At 42.9% G+C, this 27,910-nt stretch overlaps 2 protein-coding genes across 3 annotated transcripts; one reads left to right on the top strand and one right to left on the bottom strand.

Annotated features, from left to right (window-relative positions):
- Positions 1 to 379: 379 nt before the first annotated feature.
- MYL5 (myosin light chain 5) lies at positions 380 to 13,401 on the bottom strand. The gene is made up of 7 exons (XM_065406506.1): positions 13,372 to 13,401; positions 8,564 to 8,671; positions 6,961 to 7,036; positions 5,383 to 5,487; positions 2,530 to 2,608; positions 885 to 933; positions 380 to 481 (listed from the first exon to the last, which is right to left on the bottom strand). Exons 1-7 carry the CDS (start codon positions 13,399 to 13,401, stop codon positions 380 to 382), a joined length of 549 nt encoding a protein of 182 aa, XP_065262578.1.
- A 3,955-nt stretch (positions 13,402 to 17,356) lies between these two features.
- ATP5ME (ATP synthase membrane subunit e) lies at positions 17,357 to 23,467 on the top strand. 2 transcript variants are annotated; one of them, XR_010561494.1, is made up of 5 exons: positions 17,357 to 17,442; positions 17,839 to 17,893; positions 20,470 to 20,568; positions 21,852 to 21,940; positions 23,272 to 23,467. XR_010561494.1 is itself a non-coding variant. In XM_065406982.1 (4 exons), the coding sequence occupies exons 1-4, from the start codon at positions 17,407 to 17,409 to the stop codon at positions 21,875 to 21,877; spliced, it is 216 nt and encodes a 71-aa protein (XP_065263054.1). In that variant the 5' UTR covers positions 17,357 to 17,406; the 3' UTR covers positions 21,878 to 21,997. The 2 variants fall into 2 exon arrangements, 1 of the variants encoding a protein (XP_065263054.1); XM_065406982.1 differs by lacking the exon at positions 23,272 to 23,467 and having other exon boundaries at positions 21,852 to 21,997.
- Positions 23,468 to 27,910: the final 4,443 nt, after the last annotated feature.

Below are 27,910 nucleotides of genomic sequence, written 5' to 3'. Positions count from 1 at the left end.
ATTACCTATCACGGTGTACAAGGAGGCAGATGCCATTAATAGCTACCTGTTCATAGGTTGTTTGCATTTTCTAAGAATCTGCTAGCACATCTTTCTCTGTTTATTTTGTCTGGCATAACTTTGAAATGAAATGCCTCTGCAGTGGGCTAAGGAGAATGGAGTTAGCACAGAAATAAAACTATTGCTATGAAAAAGCATGGTAAAAAATGCAGTTTTCACCGGGGCCCTCCAAAATAATGGAGATTAGGACATAGCTATTTTTAAATTGCATGAGCAGTGGGTAACTGAGTTATCACTACAGCTGGGTAAAAAAAATTAGTTCATTTTTTATTTATTAACCCAATGTGAGAATTTAGTGCAACTAACAAGTTTGCGCTCTTTATTCTTCCTTTTCCTCTCCATGTGTGATAGTGTAGCAGAAAGACTTATAATCCAAGTTTCCTGCTGCATCAATAGGGGAACTCTTGAACATCTGGTCTATCTGTATAGCATTAAAAGAAAAGAACAACGTTATGTTTTTCCAAAGCAGTGTTTTAGCAACCTTCAACTTAAAACTCCAGCATGGAAGCAAGTATCTGCAGCCACTTACTCATTCTTATTTCTGAATTATTTTGAAAAATTAATAGAGAGCATTTAACAGCTTGAAACAGATGATGCTCTGTTAGCTAGTAATTCAGTAGGCCTCTGCAATGTGAATGTTGTAACAATGGGTTAGTGGTAATTCCTAAAGCCATTGAGTAAAAGGATTTCAAAACACTCATTTCCCTTATCCAAAAGAGGTTATTTTAAACTTATATAACAGAATAGTCTTGCTGCCTTTCTAGGAAGCAACTGTTATTATATACCAACATGCACTTGAGTGACAGATACAGTAGTATACAAACCTCTTCAGCAGTGAATTTGTCAGCCTGTGTCATCATCATGCGTTTTAAGCTAGTTAAAACAGACACAGAGAGATTAGTTAGATGACTCTTTAAGTCAGAGTAAGGATAGCACAGTCACAGTTCCTCACAATGAAATAATTCTAGAATACTTTATTTTGCAACCTTGTCTTTGGAAAATTTTAAGTTGCAGAAAAAAAACTCTATACTACCATTCTATTTACTGTGTAGTTAAATTGTTTCCCCTCAGACAACTGGCTAGTTCCCAACTGGATACCACCTGCACATGTTCAGTTGTGGTTTTAGCTCAGTAGGTGCCAGTTGGGAAGGACAGCGAGTGTCCTTTGAGCAGAAAGTAGGGCAGGACTCTTGCCCAGAGTGAGTCCTAACACTCCACATCAGCTGTTCTCTACTCATTCTGTAGGTTTGGAGTTAGGGCCAATCTACGTACAAAGCTGTAGTGCTTTAACTAACGGAGCAATTTAATACCAGTTTAATTAAAACAGTACAACTTTGTGTGGCTATTCTGAGACTGGTTAATATTGGTAAATTTACAGGCACGAGCTATCTTCATATAAACACTTAAGCATGCAGCTATAGCAATTTGTATTGGGGTTGTACCAGTTTAACTAGGTATACAGATCTAGTTAAACTGGTGCAAATCAGTGTGCAGTCAAGCCCTAGCAGGGATACGGCAGGATCACCTGCATGTTGGAGCAAGAAGAGAACTGGTGCATCTGGCTGGAAAGCATCCCTAGATGAGTCATGCTACTGCCCTTTGCAGAATTAAGAAGGATGTAAAGGGGGATCTGGATCTGGTGGGGTGTGGGGGTGATACAGTGGGGGGGGGGGAGGAGGACTGAGAAGTTCACTTGTCTCAGGTTTATACACCACAAAGCCCTCTATCAGTAAAAAAAAGTTCAAGATGCTTCTTATGCAAACAGCTTAAATATGCAGGCTAATATTTAAAAAACAAAAAATGTCTCTGGCATGCTCCCTAGAGAGGAGAATGGAAAGTACACTTGCCATGCTTTATCCCTGCAGGAAAACTATTTTAATAGTTTTATTGTCACTCAATATACAACAGTTTAATTCAATGTTGTCCACTTGTACAAATGTGTGGAACACAACTTTCTGACAAATATAAGGTTTTTCAACGGTATCTGGTTTGCTTAGTGGGGAAAAGCACCCGTAATTATCTTCCTGGGCATTATTACAATGTCAGTCATTTACTCTTGTCTTGCATTCTGTTCGTGCACTTTATTAATTTAACAATATGTAGTAATTTGAAAATTATAAAGCTAGTGAGCTGAAAAAAGGAAGGAATAAACCTGTTAATTTATCAGTTAATACTCAATATAATCCAAAATACACCTCCACCCTGATATAACGCTGTCCTCGGGAGCCAAAAAATCTTACTGCGTTATGGGTGAAACCGCGTTATATCAAACTTACTTTGATCCACCGGAGTGCGCAGACCCGCCTCCCCCACCCCCCGGAGCACTGCTTTACTGTGTTATATCCGAATTCGTGTTATAGCAGGTCGCATTATATCAGGGTAGAGGTGTACTTAGATCTCCACTGCCTACTATAATGTGACTATCATGATTCTTGATACGCTTGATAATAAACACAGAAGTAAACTTACTAGTCTTTGTGAATGTGTCCTTTACCATCTGGATCAAACATTCTGAATGCATTTAGTATGGTCTCTTCCCCATCCATACCTGCAGAAAATAACACGCCAGTGTGTCTCAGCTGATAACACACTTCCCCCTGGTTGGAATCTTTCACAAGAACAGTACTCAGGCACAGTAGTACAATGGTTCTATGGTACTGGAAGTGCTGTCTCTACACGTAACAGCATTTGATAGCTATAGAGGTGTGCTTGAGGAGGAAAAAATGAGAGAACATATTTGGATTCTGTTGGAATAAATGGAGCTGACTGAGCAATTTTAAGGGGGAGTGAAAATTTTAAGACTTTTTTAAAAGAAAGGGTGAGACTGCCTCTTCTGAATAGTAGGTGTGTGTATACATCCTCTTTGAGACATCAAATGGAGGTCACCTTTTCATTTCTGATGTCTGCTCAGATGTAAATTAGTCTAGGGTCCTTTAAGAAATGACATGTTTAGTGGTCAATCTGACTTCAGTGAATTATAGCCGGCTCTGCAATATCAGGCAGTAGTATAATTTGCAGTCAGGGAACGATATACTTACATTGTTATTTTGAAAATCAGTCTGAAATCCTAAGAAATATGAGACAATTCTATTGTGTAAATTGATAATAAAAAGAATAAAAATTAGAGTTGCAAGGCCAAATTTTTTTTAAAAAAATAGGTAGCTAAAAATAGCCTCAAGTCCATCGTTAGCTGTCTAAATAATTGGTTAGATATTTCAAAAGTGCTGAGAAGCCAGCTGCTGTTATATATTTCTGTATAGCTGTTGTATTGGTGTAAAGTGTGGTGCGGGGAGGAGGGCCTGACAGGCTTTATGAAGTCCCCAGGAAACAGAGCGGAGTGGCAGCCAAGAAACAACAATGGGGATAGATGGGTCTGCTCTGGAGAGAGTTTTGCATGGCAAGACAGTTTAGGGAGAAGTTAGATCCATCCCTATAGCTGGGCAAGCTCTGCCAGGGTCTCGAAATGACATTACAAGTTTCACAGAGATTTCTCTGCAGGCAGTGTAAAAACAAAACCTTAAAGAATTACTAGCAAAAACTGGAGCTCATGTTAGAACACTATCTCTAGCAGATGTCAGCTGGACCACGTCAATGTTAATCCCTAATTTCATTTTCAAATACATGTCATAATTGCCATGGAGTAAGGACTTACTCTTGCTACGTGCCTAGACATTTTAATTGACAAATACCTATTGACGTCTCTGATGCAGGGGAGCTTTGACTATCATTCAGAATTACCAACCTTAAGAATGTTCTATGAGCAGTAAAGTTGAAGTAAACGATTAAAGCCTTTTCAAAAAGGAACTGGACATATGGGACGTTCAGATTAAGGCTTGGTCTACTGCACTACACAGTTCGGTTGATGTAAGGGGGGAGGGATAGCTCAGTGGTTTGAGCATTGGCCTGCTAAACCCAGGGTTATGAGTTCAATCCTTGAGGGGGCCACTTAGGGATCTGGGGCAAAATCAGTACTTGGTCCTGCTAGTGAAGGCAGGGGGCTAGACTTGATGACCTTTCAGGGTCCCTTCCAGTTCTAGGAGATGGGATATCTCCATTAATTTAATTTAATTTAATTTAAGGCAGCTTCCGTCGACCTAATTACATCAGTGTACACATTACAGCCTTGTCCGGCCGAGGTAAGTGCCCTACTGCATTGACATAACTCCACCGCCACTAAAGGCACAGGGCTCATGGCCGTGTAGCTACACTGCCTTATTCACATGAGCTGTTGGCTGTCCTGTCAATTCCATGGCCATGACATTGACAAGAAAGCCGGGTAGCTATAGCCCAGCTGCCCCCAGCTCCTTGCTCCCAGCTGGCTGTGCCTGCCCCGCTCCCTGCTCAGGGAGCTGCCCCCGGTTCCCAGAGGGGAGTAGAGAAGCCCAGGCCGCTGCCCCCGTCCCCAGCTGGAAGTGGGGAGCTGAGAGCCCGAGGGACAGCTGGATTCCTGTCGGGGAACTGTGCAGAGCTGAGCCCTGGCTCTCAGCTCCCCACACTGCCCCTCTTCGGTCGGTGGAAGTGCTCCTGGTGAGGATGCGGCGACTCTAAGTCTACCTGACATTGACATACGTCTTTTATTATACACGTGCCCTAAGGAACTTCTCAATAACGGTCTATATAGACCAGGGGTGGGCAACCTACGGCCCGTGAGCTCCTGCTGGGGAGCGGGGCCTGGGGCTTGCCCCGCTCCAGCCAGGGCGCTGGGTCGGGGGCTGCACCACGTGACTCGGCCCCGCCCTGGCGCTCCAGACAGGGCGCAGGGTTGGAGGCTGCACCACGTGGCTCCCAGAAGCCACGGCATGGCCCCGCTCCGGCTCCTACGTGCTCCAATGGGAGCTGCAGGGGCGGTGCCTGTGGATGGGGCAGCATGCAGAGCTGCCTGGCTGTGCCTCCGCATAGGAGCCAGAGAGGGGACATGCCACTGCTTCCGGGAGCCACTTGAGGTAAGCACCGCTCAGAGCCTGCACCTCTCCCCACGCCTCAACCCTGATCCCCCTCCTGCTCTCCAAACCCCTCGATCCCAGCCTGGAGCAGCCTCCTGCACCCCAAACCTCTCTCCAGTCCCACCCCAGAGCTTGCACCCCTTCCCGCACCCCTGCCCCAGCCCTGATCTCCCTCCCGCCCTCCGAATCCCTCAGTCCCAGCTCGGAGCACTCTCCTACACCCCAAACTCCTCATTCCCAGCCCCACCCCAGAGCCCGCATCCCCTCCCACACCCCAATTTTGTGAGCATTCATGGACCACCATACAATTTCTATTCCCAGATGTGGCCCTCAGACCAAAAAGTTTGCCCATCCCTGATATAGATAGTATTAAACTCACCAAGTAACTTTGCTCCAAAGAGATTCAAAAACATTGTGAAATTAATGGGTCCAGTGGCTTCCTTGAGCATGGATTCTAGCTCCTCATCTTTTACATTTGTTTTACCTAAATTAAAGGAAAAGGTCTTTCAGTGTACAAATACCCATACTATTTAGAGTTATAATAGACAAAGCACCTATCTTTGGTTCTAGGCACCTTTACTAACACGTACTAGCTGTATGATTGCCCCCCAAAATACCTGAACCATTTCAATACAGCTTTCCATTTATTTTCTTCATTTTGCTTTGTAACTTTCTACAATTCTTTAAATAGAATCCCCTCTTTAAATGACTTTTAGAACCATAGCACTTCTAATGCTCTACAAAGTCAGTCTTGGCCAAATGAAGGGAATCTTTGTAGTGGGTGGGGGATGGACTTCAATAGCTGTAGTTGGCTTCTGAAAAGAAGATCTGCAAAAATCTGTCAAAAGGAGTTGATAAAGCTGTATGGCTGTACAAATCACTCCTTCCAATTACAGGATAATTATGGGGAAAATGTATACATGAGGCACCACTAATGGAGGCGTGACCACCAACCAGACCTGCAGGTGTAAACTAGAAAAAAACAGAAGAGGCTTAAAGGGAGAGCATGCAAAATGGACTGGTTTTAGGTAATACATGCTTGCAAGTTTCATAAGACTTTCCTCCTTACAGCAGATGGCTCTTTAATCTAGCAGAAAAATCGTTGGAAACTGAAGCTAGACAAATTTAGAAGATGCAATATTTTTTGCCAGTGAGGGTAATTACCCATTGGAACAACTTAGGTAGTGATACAGTGGATTCTCCATCACTTGCAGTCTTCAAATCAAGATTGGATAGCTTTCTAGAAGAGATGCTATAGCTCAACCAGAAGTTATGGGCTTTATGCAGGAATCACTGGGTGAGGTTCTGTAGCCTGTGTCATGCAAGAAATCAGACCAGATGATCACAGCTGTCCCTTCTGGCCGTAAAATATATTAATTTACTCTTTTTTAAACGGCAGGTTTCTAAGGTTGGGTTAGTGGAGCTCAAATATTATTGAAAATGTGGGAGTTATAGTCCTAAAATACTTCAACACTTTAAAAAGAAACCTTCAATTTTCTGCACTAATAGTGTGACACTAGCATAATCCTGATACAGTGTTTGGAGAAATTACTGTAGAATACTGTACTGTATTTTTATCTGGAAAAATACCATGCGCCATTTGCATCAGGATGCTTCCCTACTATTTACTGTCTAAAAGATCTCATACTGAGAGAAATTAGGCCTGGCTCTCGACTTTAAAACCCTAAAGTTCAAGGTTGTTTGAGTTCCGGGGGGCTGATTTGGCCTAATAGAGAGAGGAGCAAACTGCGAAATTGGAATTCAGTTTACAATCCCACCTGCTTCCAAAGTTAAAAGGGGTTGGGTCTCTGGAACTCTGGTTATATTCTGTCTCTATTAGGTCTACAAATTCAAATATTTACAGTGTTAAATAATCCACCACTTGGCACTTACAACTACGAGTTTAAAGTGAGTAAGTATACATTAGCAAAGTATATCTCTGCTCTAGTGTACTTACCCAAAGAAGCATAGATGTCTTTCAAGTCTTCTTTATCTATAAATCCATCTCTGTTCTGATCAATTAATGTGAAAGCCTACATGAAAGAATGAATATACATATAATATATTCATGTTTTTATCAGTTGTAGCTTTAGAAAAGCTTCATGTATACCTGTATTCAATACAAGTTTGAATTGAGAGGGAACTGTATTTCCCTATTTTTTTTTACAGTAAATACACATTCTTTAGTAAAAAGTTACATGAAAAATGTGTATGTCCAGCCTGTTAAGCTTTTACTTGTCATATTTCAGTTTTTCATTTCATTAGTTACTAAAAAGTGATGGTTTGGTTTTGTCTCTTAATCATACTTTAAACTGCAAATCCCTCTCTTTTAATAAGAAGTGTAAAGTGAGTATGAATTCTTTTTAAAACAACTCTTATACTAGGGTGCTGAATATTTTCCAGAACAATATTACTCAACTTTGAATTGCTGATCATTGAACAGACTCTGAGAACCAGAAGACAGTCACACTGATGTTTAGACATTGTGTTTTGTTGTTGCATCTCAGCATCATTGCATAGTAATACAACAATGTGACACAAATATTATATTCTGAGTCTGTTCACTCAGATTATATTGTGACTATGACTCTATTTAACTATTTAACACTCTTTCCTGTTCCTTAACTTTTTCTTGTTGCTGGCAGTGAGGAGGTGCACGCAACACTTGTTTCTTGGCTTGTCTGCCTTTCCCCACTCCATATTTGCTTGCTGAGCACTGTGTGTAACACAGGGGTAGGCAACCTATGGCACGTGTGCCAAAGGCGGCACGCGAGCTGATTTTCAGTGGCACTCACACTGCCCGGGTCCTGGCCACCAATCCGGGGGGCTCTGCATTTTAATTTAATTTTAAATGAAGCTTCTTAAACATTTTTAAAACCTTATTTACTTTACATACAATAATAGTTTAGTTATATATTATAGACTTAGAGAAAGAGACCTTCTAAAAACGTTAAAATGTATTACTGGCACGCAAAACTTTAAATTAGAGTGAATAAATGAAGACTCGGCACAGCACTTCTGAAAGGTTGCCGACCCCTGGTGTAACATGTCAGGTACCATGTGTAAGGTACCATAGAAAATCCTTTGTGATTGATCTGTGCTCTGGTTGTTCTGGTGGAGATAAGACAGCACAAGACTACTCCCAACCAAGAGCTAAGTGCATTGCTGAAGCCATAGATTAAGTACCACTGCACACGATATGAACTGTTGCTTTGGCAGAGACAAAGACGCGGGATATCCTCATATTATGTGGAGAGGGGTCTGAACCAAAGGCACAGACCAGAATCCATCCCATCCTGTTTAACTCTAAGTCATGAATGTGCTTTATATAACAAGCTGGCTAGAACCCCATTTCTGAACATGTACAACCTTTGAGAAGTTCAGGTCCCAATTCTGTACCTGTGACCTGTCCCTAATTATATGTAACCAACTATATATATGCATAGAGAGAGAGAGAGAGATCTCTCTCATATGGTCCTAACTCTGTACCTGTGACCTGTCTCATTCAAATATATATATATATATATATATATATATATGTGCCTCCTATATTGTCTTACTTCCTTAAATTCTTGGATCTGTGTCTGCTCAAAGTTGGAGAAGACATTAGAAGACGCTCTCTGAGCACGTTTGGCACCACCTTCCTTCTTTTTGGTTTTTCTGCTAGCCTGAAAAGAGATGAAAGAATAACTTTGATCTACACTGGGAAAGAATAATTTACTCCATTGTTCTTCTGAAATACACACTTCAATTAATACTTGAAGATCAGCAAAACATAAGTTAAAACTTTCTTTCTTTGCTAAAATACAACTCTTAAATATTCATACTTTAGATTTCAAAATTACTGCAAACACAATGCACTCCTTCAAACCATAGTCCTTTTCCTAGGAGTATCATGCAGATAAATGCCCTGGTCTCCCACCTGAACGATGGTTTCCCACAAGGGTTGAACTTACCATCGTTACTGGAGAGAGCTGCTGTGCCTTGCTGTCTTTGGGAATCTTACTTTATAAAGTGCCTCTCCTAGGGAGGGGAGGGGTTCATCTTTGCAGCTAGCATGTCCCAAAGGAGATGTCAAACTTCTGGCTCACAAGACCTGCTCCATACATGGACAGACTTCCAACATATCCCCTGGTCTCTAGTGGATAAACAACTGTTGCTTATACTTGAAATCTCCTTAAGTGATCTGCTGTCTAGCTTACTGGTGATGAGCTAAAATAGTGATGGTAGCACACTATGATGTTACTATACATAACACTGCATAGCAGCTGTACTCAGTAATGGTAAATTTCTCTCTTAATTGCAGAGATATGGGATTTAAAAGACTTTAAAAATAATTATTTTGGAAAAATGTTACCCTTTTCCTCCTTCCGATGTACTGCATTCTTTATCTTTTGAATGGTTTATTTACAGATACAGCAAGTTGTTGCGGGTGCTACCAGAAACAAATAATCACGTCATGCCATACACCTTCAATGAGGACTTTTATTTTTGAAGAACTTAATTGTTGTTTGAGTTCTGACTTTTTGATGGGGGAGTTTCCTGCAAATTAAGCCTTTCTCCCTACCAAGCTACATGCAGACCTCTCGACACAGAGCACACAATGCTCACATGTCCCTCCAAGAGCCCATGCCACCTGCTCCAACCATATTTTTGAAGGCGCCGCTCCCATTTCTCTCATATAACTAACATATCGGTACACAAAATACATACCAACATGCAAATATACAAATGATCTTAAGATATTCAAAATTATAACTATATGTAAACTATATAACTTCATTTCTAGCACTACCCTCGATGCTCAAAAATATAGTACTGTCATTAAAAAACATGCTCTGACAATTTCAGTCACAGCTCCATGAGAGGTTAGTGTGTTTTGTGAAACAACTTCAAAGTGAGAAATAAAAGAATCATGACTGCAACTGAACTGATCCTTTCATAAAAGATAAATGCAATTCACATTTCCAAGCTTTTTGAGTGAACTCAGCCTAGTGTGAAATTACCTGTGAAATGTCAGTTAATTAAATGAATTTCATTTTATATTATCATTAGTTAGCATTCACAACACTCTGGAAATCAAAATAGTGCATCAACTCTATGCATGCAAATATCTAAAAGTGAGGGAAATAATTAAATTACTGGTTAGAGAGTTATCCATGTCCTCTCACTACAGTGGGTGCTTTGTGGGATATTTTTATACATAACTTGACCTTTGCCTAATTTTGCCAGTAACTTTATTTTTACTGGAAACTTAGTATTGATATTTATTGGGAGGGAAAGAATAGTGCTCTGTTCTCAAGATATCAGTAAAGCTATATAGCTCTGACTATTAAATATTTTGTCAGTAGGTTTTAAAAGCAGTACTGTGAATATTAATATTTCTCATGTTCTGCGAGGCCCCTGCCTCTGCGGCAGTGCAGTTCCATTGTTCCATAGAGGGGGTGGATTCTAAAGGCCATCCGATGAAGTGGGCGTTAGCCCACGAAAGCTTATGCTCAAATACATTTGTTAGTCTCTAAGGTGCCACAAGTACTCCTGTTCTTTTTGCTGATACAGACTAGCATGGCTGCCACTCTGAATCTTGTAGAATTGAGTCAGCTAGAGGCTTCATGTGCATGATCACTCAGGATGGGATGTTTGAGGGTGGTGGGGTGACAGGATTGGTTTCTGTGTGTATGCCCCACAGCTCTTGTCTCGAGGAGGGCTGAAGTAGCCTCCCCTAGCAGCTCTGCAGACTTGTGACAGGGACAAGCTCCCCTTTTCCCCACATGACTCCCATGCAGCCAGGCTGGTTCATGGACTGAGGATTGCCTCCCAAGAGCATAGGAGAAAAACACAAGTTGAATTTTACCAAAGTTGCAGTACATCCAGGGTACAGTTTATAACAGGACATTCTAAGCTGTGTATATTGTGAAGAACATAGGTATTGCCATACAGTAACAGATCAATTGTCCATCTAGCCCATTATTTTTCAGTGATTTATGGCAGAGCATCAGAGAAAGATGTGTTGTTGTGCTTTCATTTAACTACATAATCTATTCCACGGGGGGAATATTTCTTCTTGAACCTAGCTAGTGACCAGTTTATGCCTTGATTCATTGAGAGCTCTTTGATTTGATAATCTAGTTTATATCGCTGTAGATGCCATTCCTATTTATAAAAATATCTAATCTTTTAAAAGTTTTGTTGCAACAATACTGACAGAGGGTTTCATGGCTTAATTCTACATTATGTGTAGCAGTCATTCCTTTTATCCCTTCTAAACTCGTTGCGCTTTAATTTCATCAAGTACCATTTTGTTCTTGTTTTATGGGAAGCTGTTTGTCATCTACACCAGTGCTCCATGAGAATGACTACACAAGGCAGGGCCGGCTCCAGGCACCAGGCAACCAAGCACATGCTTGGGGCGGCGCCTGGTAAGGGGCGGGCAATCTTGGGGTGGCGGGGGGCAGCGCGGCGCGGCATGGCATTCCGCGGGGGGGGGGCGCTCCGGCGGCGCAGCGCTCGGCGGGGGGGGCGGCGCAGGGCGCGGCGCTCGGGGGGGGGGTTCCGGCGGTGCTCGGCGGGAGGGGGGCGGGCTCCGGCGGCGCGGCGCTGGGGGGGGTTCCGGCGACGCGAGGCGCGGCACGAGGGGGGGGGTTCCGGCGGCGCTCGGCGGGGGGGCGGCGCGGGGCGCGGCGCTCGGGGGGGGGTGTTCCGGCGGCGCGGCGCTCGGTGGGGGGGGGGGGCGGCACGGCACGGCGCTCGGCGGGGGGGGGGCGGCGCTTTTTTTTGCTGCTTGGGGCAGCAAAAAAGTTAGAGCCGGCCCTGACACAAGGGTGCAGTACAATAGAAAATCAGGTCTCCTGCCACCACCATGGGAAAATGCAGCTGCTCCCTGGAGGTTTTGTTCACCTTTGAATTATCTTCAAAAGTGAGCAAGGAACTATGTAAATAACATACATTGCCCCCCTACACACACAAATAGATTGCAAATTTCTGTTATGCAAAAATGTGATTTGACGCCACCATTTTAAACTCAGGTTAGTTTAAATAAACATAAGTAAAAGAAGTTTAGAAAAAACAGCTTGAACTTCCAGCCAGGTTGAAGACGTAAGCTTACAAAGGGGAAGAAATGTTATGTGTGGTATGGTTAACTTGTGCTGTATTGAAGATGGGAACTCTAATAGGCAGGACTCCAATAGTGCCTCACAGCGAAGGGCTAATTCATTCTTATTCTGTTTAATTGACTTTCACAACCCATTGCACAGAAAATATTCAAATGATTCTAGCCGTGGTCTGAAAAAGGCAAACAAAAAGGCATAAAGAGGATTTTAAAATATAATTCCAGCACACATTAGAGCCTCTTGAAACAATCTAGAATTAAGTTGTAGAGATAAATGCATAATTGTAGGGGTTTTGTATATTTTAATATAGCTATCTGAACATTTCCCTAGAAATCACAGGATAAAGCTTTTTAAAATGCAAATATAAACTATCCAAAGTAACTGTTAATGAGAGACATTTTGCTTTTATCTGTACTTAATTAACATAATTAGTATGAAATTGTGCAAGGAACTATGTAATCAGTCTAGCTTTCCCTCAAGCTATTCTAAGAATGTATAGTAAGATGATTTTTAAGAGTCCTTTATTTAAAAATAGTTTCTTACATTGGATCAGCAGGAAGCATGGAATGGCAAAATCTAAAGATAACACACCAGTCCTTAAACTAGGGCCCTCAGAGACTATCAGAATACAGCATAATTAGCAAATGTGCTTGCAGCTGCCTCTGCTACTAAGAGATGAGATGAGAGACTGCTTCTTTCACAGATAATGTGGAGTGCTAAGACACAAAAAAGTTTCTAATATACTACACTTTCTTATAATACACATGTGCCTTCCACCATATGTAAGTTATACTTCAATTCTGCAATGGACTCTAGTACCACAGGTGTTTATATTCTCGAGGAATCCCATTAACATTAATGATATCCTGTCCAGCCATGCTGGTCTGTGTTAGTTGTTCACAGTGCAGGAGTAGGCACCAAAGGGAAACACTTGTAAACATGTTTTGTTTGTCATTTAAATAAAAATGTCTGTAGATGGATTTCATACAGTACTTCTTCAAGTTGGAGACAATACATTCAGTTTCATTCTTTTCTGATTTTCTTGCTCATCTGCACCTCTAGATTCAATGGCATTTGGAATAGAGCTTAACTGTTTTAGCCTGTCATCACACCTTTGGTAATTCAAGCTAAGAGAGCTGCGGCAGGAACAGGTTTTATATATTTATTTTATTTTTATTTTTTAAAAGGTTACCTAGAATTTCTTTCATATGGAATAAAAGAAGTTTAGAGGTAAATAGAAATAAATGAATAAAAAATACCTGTTGGTTGTTACTACATGAGGCCACCATTTCTGTAATGTAACCATTTTGCAGGCGCAGTTCTGGAAATCTGGTGATTTTATGTGATGCGATACCCTTCTGTGTATAGGTGATGAATATACCTTTCCTTATTTGCACACATCACGAAGTAAGTGGGTTGTAACCCACATAGGGTTCAGGACCCTGCACTCCATGTCCTTGGCGCACACACACCATCTGACAGATGCAAGCCCTCTGTTGTTTTCCCTGCACAGAAGAGGTGCCCAGGGGAGTGACTGATAAGCAATGCAGAGGTGGCCACTGCCTCCATGGGATTCAGGGCCTGGGTAAAATGTGCTAAACGGCAGAGATGTCTGCAAGGCCAGTGCTCAAAACTGCTGTGTGACACATATGTGGAGGCATGAGAGATCTTGTGTGTGGGTGTGTGATGTGCAAGCGTCGGGGGGGTGTTGTTTTGGGGTGGGACTCTGGTGTGCATGTAGCAAGGGTGTGAGGTGTGTGTGTGTGTCAGTTGCATGTGTAAGTCTGTCCATGTGGGGTGTCAGGGGAGGCAGGGCTAGCCCTACCATGAGGCAAACTGAGGCGGCCGCCTCAGGTGCCAGACTGGGGGGGGGGGGGGCGCCACTACGACCCAGAGTGTAGAAAATTGTGTCTGCCGCTGGTGCATATGTATTCTCTCTGCTCTAGATGCACAGAGATGGTGGAGTGCTGTGTTGGTGGAAGGAGGACAAGAGACATAACAGACAGGCAGGAGAAAAGGTGAGAGGGAATAACAGAAAGCAGCAGGAGCTGCAGGGAGAGAGAGAGGAGGATGAGCCTCTTATGTACCTCTCTAGGAACCCCCAGGAGCCTGGACTGATTAACACCAGCTTCTCAGGGAGCTTCCTGTTTCCTGCTGCTTCCCTGAACCCACTTGAGGAGAACAGGCAGTCAACTGAAGTAGTAGGAGCTAGTTAGGCCCTTAAGACACTGATCTCTTCCCTCACTCAGGCCCTGCTACCAGCCTGCTTATTTGTCCCCTTCAATGAGTGTTGAGAGCCACTATAGCTGGCACAGAACTGCAGTCCTGAGTGAAAGAAGAAAACGCCCCTCTGGGGCAGCATTCAGAAAAAGAAAGAAAGCAAAGGAAGCTTTTCTATCTAAGCAGGAAGGAGCTCTCCTGAGAAACATAGACACAAATGTTCACGGTGGAGAGGCCATGGCTTATGTACTCAAAAACCAAGAATGCTGCATACTGTTTTTGTTGCAAACTCTTCCAATCTAATGTTCCAGCCACATTGGGTTCTACAGGAACAAAGGACTGGAAAAATCTGGCTAGAAATCTGGCATGCCATGAGAAGGCAGCAAATCACCAGAGAGCATTCCATAGGTGGAAAGAGCTTGAGATGAGACTAAGGTTAAAGGCCACCATAGATGATCATCATCAAGAGAAGATTGCATCAGTCTCTTTACTGGCAAAATGTTCTGAAAAGGCTCATTGCCATTGTGAGAATGCTTGCTACCCAAAACCTAGCACTGCGTGGCACTTGTATGTGCCAAACAATGGAAACTTCCTTAAAATTGTGGAGCTGATGGCTGAGTTTGATGCTGTACTCCAGGAGCATCTAAGAAGAGTCCCCACCCAAGAAATGTACACACACACCCAAGAAATGTACACACACCACTACCTTGGAAAAACGATTCAAAATGAGATCATATAGTTACTGGCAACAAAAGTCAAACAGAAGATTTCAGATCTGAAGTCAGTAAGATATTACTCTGTTATTCTGGACTGCACACCTGACATCAGCCATACGGAACAAATGACTTTAATGGTGCGTTTTCTAACAACAATGGAACCTAGTGAAAATGTCCCTGCAATGGTGACTGTCAGAAAGCATTTTCTAGAATGTATGGACATTGCTGATACTCCAGGAGCTGGTATGACAAATGTGCTTCTTAAAAAGCTGGAAGATACGGGAATTGCGATAGCTGACATGAGAGGTCAGGGCTACGATAATAGTGCCAACATGAGAGGAAAGAACAGAGGAGTGCAGACACGGATCCGAGAGTTAAACCCTCAAGCTTTTTTTGTCCCAGTTCTCATTCATTGAACTTGGTGGTCAGTGATGCAGCATCAGTTTCTAGTGAGGCTGCTGAATTTTTTAATGTAATTCAAAGCATCTATGTATTTTTCTCTGCATCATCTCATCGATGGCAAATTTTGAAGCAACATCTGGGAACATCCTCTCTGACACTGAAACCACTGAGTGCCACATGATGGGAAAGTCGAGTGGAGGCGATAAAGCCTATCAAACACCAAATTGGGAAGATAGATGATGCCATAGTTGGCATTATGGAGAATAATGCTATGACAGGAATTGTTCGTAGGAGAACAGTGGCAGAGGGAAATGGAATCACCAAAAATATACATAACTTCAAATTTCTGTGTGGCTTAGTGTTGTGGCATGACATACTGTTTGAAATAAACATTGTAAGCAAGAGACTCCAAGGTGTTGACCTTGATATATCTGGAGCAATGGAACAATTGGACAAAGCAAAGTCACACCTATAGTCTTACCGGTCAGATGACGGATTTCAAAATGTTCTGAAGAGTGCACAGAAGTTAGCAGAGGAACTTCACACTATTTTCCCACCCATTTAAGAATACAAGAGTCACCGAAGAAGACATTTTGATTACGAGGCATGGGATAATCCCATAAGAGACCCCAAACAACAATTCAAAGTTGAATTCTTTAACCAGGTGCTAGATTGTGCAATACAGTCAGTTGAAGAACGTTTCATGCAGCTCAAGGAACACAGCAGTATATTTGGGATGTTGTATGATACTCCAAAACTCCTCACTATACCTGAAGAAGACCTACACCAGCAATGCAGGCAGGGCACTAGAGACAGTGTTGACACATGATGGCATGCGTGATATTGATGTGAGTGATTTAGGTGATGAACTGATACATTTCAGCAGGATCAACTCCAAAGGCTGTTCTGGAATACATGTCCACAAATAAGATGACCACCTTCTTTCCAAATGCTTGTGTTGCTCTGCGCATACTTCTAACACTTCCTGTAACGGGTGCCAGTGGAGAACGCAGCTTCTCCAAGCTGAAGTTAATAAAAACACATCTACGCTCCGCAATGACACAGGAGAGGCTGGTCGGCCTTGCAACCACCTCAACAGAGCATGCGCTGGCCCAGACTGTGGACCTTCAGGAAGCAGTTCAAATCTCGGCAACCAAGACGGCCCGGGAAGCACCACTTTGATTATTCAAACAGATACAAATGCCAGAGTTTACGATACAGCCAAGGCAAGTTACATTTGCTGGTCGGGCGTTTGAAAGTTAAGTGTTACTTCACATTTCTGAACAAGGCACTTTAAGTTGTTTGTTCTCCGTTACTGGGGTGGGCAGCGGCGCAGGGCCATGAGAGGAGCAGCGCGGGAAGAAGGCAGACTTGAGCCCTTCCAACGTTTACGCCCAAGCGAGGGGGCCTCTGGGCCTCAATTGAGCTCCCGCCTCAGGTGCCAAAATGGTGTCGGCCGGCCCTGGGGGCAAGTCTCGGGGGGGGGGCGGGGTTTGCACCTTTACCGCAGGGGCAGCCTTGTGGCCCCACTAACGTTACTCGCGCGCGCTGCGCGCGGCTAACGGCTCTGCCCGCGGGGCGGGGCTGGGCTGGGCGGGGCGCTCGCTCTGCCAGGCTGCCCCGCCACCGCTCTGGGCGGCTCTCCCCGCCAAACGCAGGGGAAGGGGCGGGGGGTGGTTCCCGCCTCGTTGTGAGGCGCTGGGGGCGGGGCGGGGCGGGGCGGGGCTAGGCAGACTGACAGGGCGCCGCTCTCCACCCGCTCCAAGAAAGGAGCGTTGCCATCACCCTCGCTCCCAGCAACCCCTGCGACATGGAGCCGCGGGATCACCGCGCGCGCGCGCGCGCCCTTCTCCGGCACGCGCACGCACACACTCGTCCGCCTCCACGTTCCCATAATTCTGCGCGGGGGTGGGCTCTCTTTTCGCGTCATTTCCGACTCCTTCCGGTTTCGCCGAAATGGTGCCCCCGGTGCAGGTGTCGCCGCTCATCAAGGTAACGGGGCTGGGGGCGTTGTCCGGGGCTCGAGCCGGGCTCCCCCGGCCCTGCCAGCCCCCTGGGGCGGAGCCGACCCGGGCGCGGGAAGGTGACCTCGGGGGAGGTCAGAGCTGGGCCTGGCGGGGATCGGCCCAGACCGGGCTGCGCCGGCCCCTCCCCCGCTGCCTTAGCTCGTGTCTCGGGGCCGGGGTCCGGGAAACCCTCCCGAGCCGCGCTGCAAGGCGGGGGCCAGCCCGGGGCTGGTGCTTGTTCCTCCGCCCGGTGGTGGGGGGGTGCCTGGGATCTCAGTCCAAGCCCAGGTACCATCCAGCTTGTTCCGCTGTCCTGCAGCCTGAACACCAGCCTCCCTCTGTATGCCAAGTCAAGTATTTCCTTCCTTCCTTCCTTCCGCAGTTCACCAGGTACTCGGCGCTGCTGGTTGGGATGCTCTACGGGAAGAAGCGATATGGTAAGTGCCGAAACTGCATTTATGGCTGCGGGAGAAACTATTAAATTTAAAAGCAGCAAAGAGTTTTGTGGCACCTTATAGACTCACAGACGTATTGGAGCATAAGCTTTCGTGGGTGAATACCCACTTCTTCGGATGCATCAAAAAGAAGTGGGCATTCACCCACGAAAGCTCATGCTCCAATATGTCTGTTAGTCTATAAGGTGCTACAGGACTCTTTGCTGCCTTTACAGATCCAGACTAACACTGCTATCCCTTTGATATTAAATTTAACTCACTGGCCACTAATATCTAAGACCCTGCTATAGTCTGGTGCCCTGTGATGTATAGGTCAGGCTAGATGATGTGCTAGTCCCTTCTGGCCTTAAACTCTGTGACTGTCTGTTTTGACCAATCAGTTCCTACTGTAATTAGCAGAATAAGACATAAGTCTGTGTGTTCATTTCTTTGCAGTGTTGATCCCAGATGAGAGAGACAAGATGGGTGAGAGAATATATTTTATTGGACAAACTTCTGTTGGTGAAATAGACAAGCTTTTGAGCTACCCAGCGCTCTTTTTCAGTGACCTGAAGTTGGTCCAATAAAGAGATTACTCCGTCCACCTTTTCTTTTCAGCTTGAATGTAAAAACAGTTTATTACCATTACTTTTGTTACAAAATAAACTTTGAAATGACGTAAGTTATCAGTCAGAAGTTTGAGTCTTTATTGATGCTGGTGTGTTTGGGTTAATGTTTGCTAAATCCAGTCAATAGAAAAAGGATTAGGTATAATTAAATATTGGTAATTTGTCTACTTAGTTTGATGTCTTGAATAGTAAAGTGATCACACATGAGGATATACAAAAAATTAAGCTTTTAATTATATATTTTGTGTGGCACCTTGAAATTGGTCAGTATGTTGTCTGGCATGTACATAAAGTTCTTGTTAGTGTTAAATTTAGGGTCCAAGGTTTGCGTTATCTGAACACAGACATCTAAGGTATGCACTGTCATGGTACTCTATGCTGATTTGAGTTTGTGATGTGTACCGCTGAAGAATGACCTGTCTGAAGGTCAGACAGTAGTTCAAGTATTTGAGGGTCATATCAGTCTGCTTTGACTAAAAGCAGGAATAAGGATTTGTCTACCCACTGATTTAACTAAATGGGTTTAAAAAAAAACCCCTAATGATGTGAAATCTGTACAATCGCCTGGGATGGGCACAGTTACCCTGGTATGAATGTGTGTGTATTGGTATAGCTTGTTTTGGTAAAAACATCTTTGTATTATCATAGCGCTTAGTAACAAGATCCAATGGCTGGAAGTTGAAGCTAGACAAACCCAGAATAAAAGATGGCTCCTGCCCCTGGGAGCTTACGATTTAAGTATAAAACACTCAACAGCAGATGAATATACACACAGGCAGGGGAGTAGGAGGAAACAATGAGACAGTATTGGCCAGCTTGATGGGCATCGGTTTGAGCACAGCAAGCTTCTTGTAGACATGGCAAAGAAGAGCCTGAAGGAAGAATATGAGGTAGCTTTGAAGTTTTTTTTTTTTTTTTTTTTCCAGGAAGCTTCTCCCAAGGGCAGTATAGGAGAATAGCACAAAGGTGCTTGTTTGAAAACCTAACTGGTGAGGGAGGCTGTTATCACTGGCCAATCAGCGATTGGCATTTGAGCAACCTGTGCAAAGCTGTCTGCAATAGGGGATTGAACCACTCTGACTAAATCAGTTTTTTATCTTAGTTAAGTCACTCTTTCACAAAAAGAAAGGGAAAATGGAAGAGAATAAGTCGTCAACAGCACTGTTGAGGCTTTGTGTGCCCTAAGTCAGCAGTTCTCAAACTGTTCTCAAACCCTTTTTAATGGGCTTGCCAGGGCTGGAATTAGACTTGCTGGGGCCCTAGGCCAAAGCCCGAGCCGGAGGGCTTCAGCCTGGGCAGCAGGGCTCAGGTTACAGCGCCCCCCCCCCCCCCCCCCCCCCCCCGGGGCTGAAGCCCTTTGCCCTGGCCCTTCCCCCCCGCTCTCCCCACACACACACCCGCCTGGGACGGTGGGACTCGGGTGGGCTCAGGCTTTGGTTCCCCTCCTGGGGTTGTATAGTAATTTTTGTTGTCAGAAGGGGGTTGGGTTGGTTGCACCAGTATAGCTGATCCAGTATAAACTCCTAGTGTACATATGCTGCACTGGTGTAAAGAGTTAATGTAGTTTTACACCAGTATAGTACGTCTACACAAGATTTTTGCACTGGTGCAAAGAAGTATACAAGGTCAAAGTCCTTCAGTCTTAGGATGATGAAGCTGCATTAAATGCCTGGGGTAGACCTGAAATACTTGCTGCTTCTTGCAAAAAGTGTTTTCACTTGTGGAAGATGAAATATATTTCTTCACTGACTTGAAGATGCAAAATTCTAAAGTGTTTAGTGATAATTAACTTAAAACTGGAGTCAGTTGTATGCAAATTTTCCAAGTCCTGCTGCCCAAGCGAGATTTTTTTTTCTTTCTTCCCGTTGAGCAGGTAGTTTCTAAAACTCTTATGTGTAGAGTGCCTTAGATAAAAGGTTATGGATACATAACATTTTCGTTCAATGACAGACTACCTAAAGCCTGTTGCTGAAGAGGAAAGGAGAATAGAGAATGAAGAGAAAAAGAAGCGTGAAGAATTGGAACGAATTGCGAAAGAACTGGCAGAAGGTATTTTTTTAAATATTAGCATACCCTTTCTGTGCCCTAAAAGTACCTCAAAAAACACTGTTTGAACATAAATGCTTTTTTTTTTATATAAATAAAGAGACACTGTCAAGTGGCTTAGATGAACATGGATGAAAATGTTTTCATATATGGCTTTTCATTGAAATGTCTTTATTAAAACTAATACCAGCATGGTAGAAAATACAGACATCATTGTGTTAGTGCATGATTACCAGAAAAAAAACCTATTTTAATATAGTTGTACAAGCTGAAACACAATGCAAACACTGTATAGTACAGTCCTAAACAACAGAAATGGTGACAAACTACCGGTAGTTATTTTCAAGTACTCAATAGTGAGTCTTTATATTACAGGCAAATAGTTTTATAAATCCTATTTAATTTAAAGTAAGGAGAATAAAATATACAAACTTTGAGTCTTTTCATTGGAAGAAGAGTCTCTTTGGGAAGATTTTTATTAGAGGACAGGCTGAACTAGATGATGGCAAGATCCTTCTCATTCTGTGTCTGTTTTCACTTCATATTAAGTCTGTACTAATAAGCCCCAGATATTAAAGTATCAGCTGAAATTTTGCCCGCAAGACTTAACTGTCTTCTCTCATCTATATTATGCCAGCTCAGAATGGGCTCTAAATATTAGGGAGAAGCTGCTAGGTCCGTTTTGACTTATTGGTGTAATAACACAAATTACTTCTCAGGTTCTGGATGTAGAGACAGTAATGGAATGGTTACATAAAATTATTTTTAACACTTGCAGACTCTGTTGGTTGGCCTTGGCTGTGGAACAGCCTACTTAAAAATTAAATTAATGGGACTTGTATGGAAATTTAGGTACACAAAATTTAAATTTGGTTAAAGTGCGTTCCTGGGAGCAGCAACGCCTTCAGAGAGACTGAACATGAATCTTGAAACCTCGCACATTTTATTCGTACAGAGGTTACCAGACTCTTTTCTTACGGTAGGGTCCTTCATTTTCATAAAGTATATAATGGATTACGTAATTGAGAATGGGAAGATCGGTAAACTGCTTGCTTCCCATTAACAGTTGCCTAACATCCCTGTGGTAAGTAGAACAGTTACTTGCATTAAATACTTACTTTTCCATATATTATTAGCTTCACTGAATGCAGGTTAGCTACTAGAAGTGAAGAGAGTCAGCAGCATGTGGCCCAATTTGCTATGCAGACTACAGTTTGGGAATGTCTGTATTTGAAACTTTGAAACATTAGCAGTGAGTTAACCTGACTCTCTTTATTCCCTTTCAGCCAGTGAGGACTCTATACTGAAATGAACAAATTGCATTGGACCTCATTTTCATCTTCTTCAGCAAAATCTGAAGCCTTGAATTAGCTATGTTAAGTTCATTTAAGCACTATATTTACTGTTTCTATCAATAAATACTTGTGAACCATATTAATTCATTGATTTTTGCATATATTATACAAAGTACAAGTAAGAGGTATTGATGTAATGTAGGAAGAAGCAGATATTTCCTTGTGTATCTGGTAACGAATCAATAACATCCCTCATGCTAAAGTGACCCCAACATGTCTAAAAATGTAAAGTCACTAATTGTGGCTCTGACTTGATGGGTGAAAGCCAGTTTAACCATGGTTAAAATCATTGCTACAGCATAAGCCTACAACTCCTGTATTTAACCATGTATTCAAATTCAGAACTGCTTTTCCAGTGTCAAACATCAGATTGGACTGCCTGTTGGGAAGACACAGTTCTCATTACGTTACTGAGTGATGGGTGTTTCTAAAACTGTCTTGAAAATGAGTTTTTTCTAATGAGTAAATCAAAAGAGACAACATTGTAATGGGCAACATAGAGTCCGGTGGCACCTTATAGACTAATAGATGTATTGGAGCATAAGCTTTCGTGGGTGAATACCCACTTCGTCAGACGCATTCACCCACGAAAGCTTATGCTCCAATACATCTGTTAGTCTATAAGGTGCCACAGGACTCTTAGTCTGGATCTGTAAAAAGTAACAAACATGGCTACCCTTCAGATACTTAACATTGTAATGGGCATATCTTACAGTCTAACTCAGGAAACTTTGCATCTGTAACTGTTATGGACTGAACAGTGTCAACTTGGGGTCTTGTATTCAGTTTCTTTTTACTCTTAAGTTAGGTCCACCATTAGGAAAAAATTAACACCTGTAAACACCCAATGGATTAAATGTTTAGCCTAGTGTATAAAGTGTTTAATATTTTCAAGATCACTACCTTTTTTTTTTTTTTGGTACAACCATATCAGGATTTGATCTAACGTATGGCTATCAGTATAACTACCTATCTCTTAAAGTGAACATCTGATGTTAAACTCTTTTCATGTCAAAAGTTCACCTAATAAAAGATTGAGAGGGTGGTGGGGGCCGGGGAAACAGCTGAAAGGACTTGCCATTTACACTTCAAATCAATTGACATTTAATGCTAATTTACTTTCTGAAAAAGACATACTTCCAGTGCTGCTGTGAACTATGGAGTGCGGTCACCTTCAGTTTAAAGTATCTGTTTTGGAGAGCCAGTACTCTAGTATATCTGTAAGAACAGCCACATAAGGAAATTTGAACATAACTGGGAAATATCAGACTAAATATTGTCTTCAGCACTTTAGCTATCTACTGATGCATAAGCATTAATGAATCTGCTAATCACCCTCTTATTCTTGCAGATTCCTGCTTCCTTCACTGCAAGGTGTGGCTAACGTGCTGAGAATAAGGCAACTGAGCAAAATTTAACTTTTGCTGTTAACTCCCTGCCTTTTTTGCTGTACTGTCTGTCTTCTGCAGAGAGGCATTATATTGTTTAGATAACCACTGTAAATGTAGATGAATTCCCTTGCTTTCAATAAACATACATTGAACATATTTAGGCCACAGTGCTGCCTGAATAACCTATGCTTGTTGAACACAATTTAATAGCAAACTAACACAGAAATAATAGTATGAGTGCCTGTAAACCCAACACTTGTATGTTAGAGCTGTGCTCAGACCACCTTGTCTCAAGACTTAGCTCTGTGCCTTTCCCTTTGGGGGCAGGATGTGTTTCCTCTCTTACATGAGGCTAGGGCAGTGTTCCCCAAACTGTGGGGCATGCCGAGGAATGTTCTGGGGGGGTGGCAGCGGCTGGGTGGTGCTCCCTCCCCACCTTCTGCTCTGGCCATGGCCCCACCCCCCAGCAGCTCTGGCCCCAGCCTCTGCCCTCTTACCCCTGTCCATCCCTCCCCCAGGAGCCACAGCCCCGCTCCTGGCCCTGGTTCCTGATCACGGTTCCTGGGGGCGTGTGATGTGAAAAGTTGGGGGAGCACTGAGGTAGGGGAAGAGGGATTTCTGTATCCTATTCTTTGCTGTAGCAGAGGGCAATACCTCTGAGTATGCATTGGGATGGAGCAGAAAGGTTGTGACAGAGTGGGGGAAGATGAGAAAAGAGAGGGGGAGGATTTATGGTGGGAAATGAGAGTGATGAGAGAAATTGGAAACCTGAATTCCGGGGGCGGGGAAGGGTTACCACAAAATGGGAAGGTGAAAATAAAGGAATAAATATACAGAGCATATACCTTTATAAAAAAAACAAAAACAAAAACAGCCAGTCTCCTTCACTGGTGTAAATTAGGCATTACTGACGTTCAATGAGAATCAGAGATCATTGTGGACCCAATTCTCCTTTCTCTTCAGTTAGGAGTAGCTATAGATGTAAGTGAGTCACAAGTGTAAAAGCATGGGAGGTGACAAGAGTATCAAGGTGGTAGGTTTATTTATTTATTTTTAGAAAAGCTAACAGAACAAGACTTAACTATAGTAAATCTCTCATAAAACAGTGACTTGTGTGAAAGGGGCTGGGGGGGGAGTGACCTTGAATAAGAGGAGAGGAGAGCAGGATATCTCCTTACATCCTTCCCCTATCATTTCCTTTGCCGTGTTCTTGTAAGTGTGGCTGCACAGACCACTCTGAAGCCACGTTAGAATTTGTTTCTCTAATTCAGCTGTCAGCATTTCAGAGGTGTTGGGGAATGCAGGGGTGTCCCAAAGAAACAAGGTGGGTAAGTATCAGAGGGGTAGCCGTGTTAGTCTGAATCTGTAAAAAGCAACAGAGGGTCCTGTGGCACCTTTAAGACTAACAGAAGTATTGGAGCATAAGCTTTCATGGGTGAATGCCCACTTCATCAGACGCAAGTAATGGAAATTTCCAGAGGCAGGTATAAATCAGTATGGAGATAACGAGGTTAGTTCAATCAGGGAGGGTGAGGTGCTCTGCTAGCAGTTGAGGTGTGAACACCAAGGGAGGAGAAACTGCTTCTGTAGTTGGATAAAAAGAACAGGAGTACTTGTGGCACCTTAGAGACTAACAAATTTATTAGAGCATAAGCTTTCGTGGGCTATAGCCCACTTCTTTGGATGCATATAGAGTGGAACATATATTGAGGAGATATATATACACACATACAGAGAGCATGAACAGGTGGGAGTTGTCTTACCAACTCTGAGAGGCCAATTAAGTAAGAGAAAAAAACTTCTGAAGTGATAATCAAGATGGCTCAGTACAGACAGTTCGATAAGAAGTGTGAGAATACTTACAAGGGGAGATAGATTCAATGTTTGTAATGGCTCAGCCATTCCCAGTCCTTATTCAATCCTGAGTTGATTGTATCTAGTTTGCATATCAATTCCAGCTCAGCAGTCTCTCCTTGGAGTCTGTTTTTGAAGTTTTTCTGTTGTAAGATAGCCACCCGCAATCTCTACGCAAAAGAATTAATGGACACAAATCTGACATCAGGAATCATAATACTCAAAAACCAGTGGGAGAACACTTTAACCTGTCTGGCCATTCAATGACAGACCTGCGGGTGGCTATCTTACAACAGAAAAACTTCAAAAACAGACTCCAATGAGAGACTGCTGCGCTGGAATTGATATGCAAACTAGATACAATCAACTCAGGATTGAATAAGGACTGGGAATGGCTGAGTCATTACAAACATTGAATGTATCTCCCCTTGTAAGTATTCTCACACTTCTTATCGAGCTATCTTGATTATCACTTCAAAAGTTTTTTTCTCTTACTTAATTGGCCTCTCAGAGTTGGTAAGACAACTCCCACCTGTTCATGCTCTCTGTATGTGTGTATATATATATCTCCTCAATATATGTTCCACTCTATATGCATCCGAAGAAGTGGGCTGTAGCCCACGAAAGCTTATGCTCTAATAAATTTGTTAGTCTCTAAGGTGCCACAAGTACTCCTGTTCTTTTTGTGGATACAGACTAACACGGCTGCTACTCGGAAACCTGTAGTTGGATAGCCATTCACAGTCTTTGTTTAATCCTGATCTGATGGTGTCAAATTTGCAAATGAACTGGAGCTCAGCAGTTTCTCTTTGGAGTCTGGTCCTGATGTTTTTTTGCTGTAAGATGGCTACCTTTACATCTGCTATTGTGTGGCCAGGGAGGTTGAAGTGTTCTCCTACAGGTTTTTGTATATTGCCATTCCTGATATCTGACTTGTGTCCATTTATCCTCTTGCGTAGTGACTGTCCAGTTTGGCCAATGTACATAGCAGAGGGGCATTGCTGGCACATGATGGCATATATAACATTGGTGGACGTGCAGGTGAATGAGCTGGTGATGTTGTAGCTGATCTGGTTAGGTCCTGTAATGGTGTTGCTGGTGTAGATATGTGGGTAAGGGAATATATTTTATTGGACCAACTTCTAGGTATTCTCTCACCTACCTTGTGTCTCTAATATCCTGGGATCAACACTGCAAACAACAATGGGGGATATTCCAAAACCAGAAAGAGGTCTAATTGTAGCATCTACCCCAAGCTTGATCATATTCTTTTCCATAATTTTGATCAAAATAGGCCTACTTTTTGGTCAGGCAGGTTACATTATGAACAAACTATATTAAAATAATATGAATGTTGCAAAGTCACACACTCAAGGAATGCCAGAATTAAGGTTGCTTTTGCAACTTTAATTTAGTGCCCTTGTGCCTATGCATTGACACACACTCTCATTACATGATCACATGCTATGTTTTCCCCAGGATCCCTGCCTCATTCCGTGCACAAAACTGATCATGCTCAGGGAATGAGCAGCTTTTCGATATTTTGTTTTATCCTCATCCTGCAATGTGTGGCCCCATGTAGCATTGACTGCATACTATTCAAACCCTGCTACAGAATTATTCTTGTCCTCATGGGTGTTTCTTTGGCTTCAGTGGAGTTGCAATTGTTTAGACCAGATCTGAATTTGGCTCAATTCCTTCAAAAGATAAAGTTTATGGATGTGTGAGAAGGACAGATGATTTAACAGTTCTATTGTTAACACACTCTTGTGCTCTGATTCACTGTTCTAGGTGAAAGCCCACATTCTGAACTCAGCTGTAGGGGCATCAATGGAATAACTCCATAGCTGTACCAGCGTAACTGAGATGAGAATCTCAGCATAAATGTTTGGATAAAGGGAATCTTTCTCCCTATAAGATGAATGGATCTGACCCTTTTACATATTGCTGGCTTGTCCATGTGGTCCTGCAAGATACATTCAAGGAGTTAATTCTGCCTCAATTTACCCAGCATGTAACCTCTGGATGCACGCTAGGTAAATCACAGTTGAATTGGGCACAAAGTCCGTTCACCATCCATCTGACCCTGTAAATATATGCATGGGGGTTTGGAGTAGGGAAGGGGGAATTCAGACTTCAGGACATATGCTACAGCCATTAGTCATGCAAGTAGATTCATGGGACCAAATTTTGCCCTGTCTTAAACGGTACAACACAGTGACTTCAGTGGCATTGTATGGAGTGAGAAAGAGGGCAGAATTTGGCTCATTGTCCTCAGTAAGGGTGCTCACATGGGTCAGGTAAACAAAACTAGGCCCTTCCATGGCTAGGTGACAAGCCCAGTTTAGGTAATTAAAGGGTTAAATCAAGAATTTCTATTTGTACACTGGAACTTTTTTCTCTTACAAGATCTTTCCCAGGGTGTGTAGTTCATATGCCAGCAGAAATAGGTTTAAATGATACAACAGATTCTAGATGGGGGAGTTGTTCCTCCATTGCAAGTTGTCATCATAGCGGCTGTATGAGAGGAAACAAGTAATTAGAGATACATTTGCAGCTGCTATAAACCCACTGTAATTTGAAATCCTTTAGTCTTTAACTGAGTCATTTTACATTTTAACCCTTGGAAGGCTCTCAGTGAGGAAGCTGGTATAAATTCCTAGATATTCTGACGTGCTACCAATGTGCTCAGAGCCGTTTTCTACACAAAACAGTTCTTGCTCCAAAATGCTTCAGGATAATGAT

Source organism: Emys orbicularis, chromosome 6 (genome assembly GCF_028017835.1).
Source record: "Emys orbicularis isolate rEmyOrb1 chromosome 6, rEmyOrb1.hap1, whole genome shotgun sequence".
Taxonomy (NCBI): domain Eukaryota; kingdom Metazoa; phylum Chordata; order Testudines; family Emydidae; genus Emys; species Emys orbicularis.
Note: the sequence above shows the minus strand (reverse complement) of the source record. Positions and strands in the feature narration are given on the sequence as shown.

Coding starts and splice junctions, on each gene's coding strand:
- MYL5 (XM_065406506.1), bottom strand. CDS start 13,401: ATGGTGGCCTCATGTAGTAACAACCAACAG. Junction 8,672..13,371: donor CATGTAGTAACAACCAACAG/GTATTTTTTATT, acceptor ATCTCTTTTCAG/GCTAGCAGAAAAACCAAAAA. Junction 2,609..5,382: donor CTTTGGAGCAAAGTTACTTG/GTGAGTTTAATA, acceptor TATTTTCTGCAG/GTATGGATGGGGAAGAGACC.
- ATP5ME (XM_065406982.1), top strand. CDS start 17,407: ATGGTGCCCCCGGTGCAGGTGTCGCCGCTCATCAAG. Junction 17,443..17,838: donor AGGTGTCGCCGCTCATCAAG/GTAACGGGGCTG, acceptor TTCCTTCCGCAG/TTCACCAGGTACTCGGCGCT. Junction 17,894..20,469: donor CTACGGGAAGAAGCGATATG/GTAAGTGCCGAA, acceptor GTTCAATGACAG/ACTACCTAAAGCCTGTTGCT.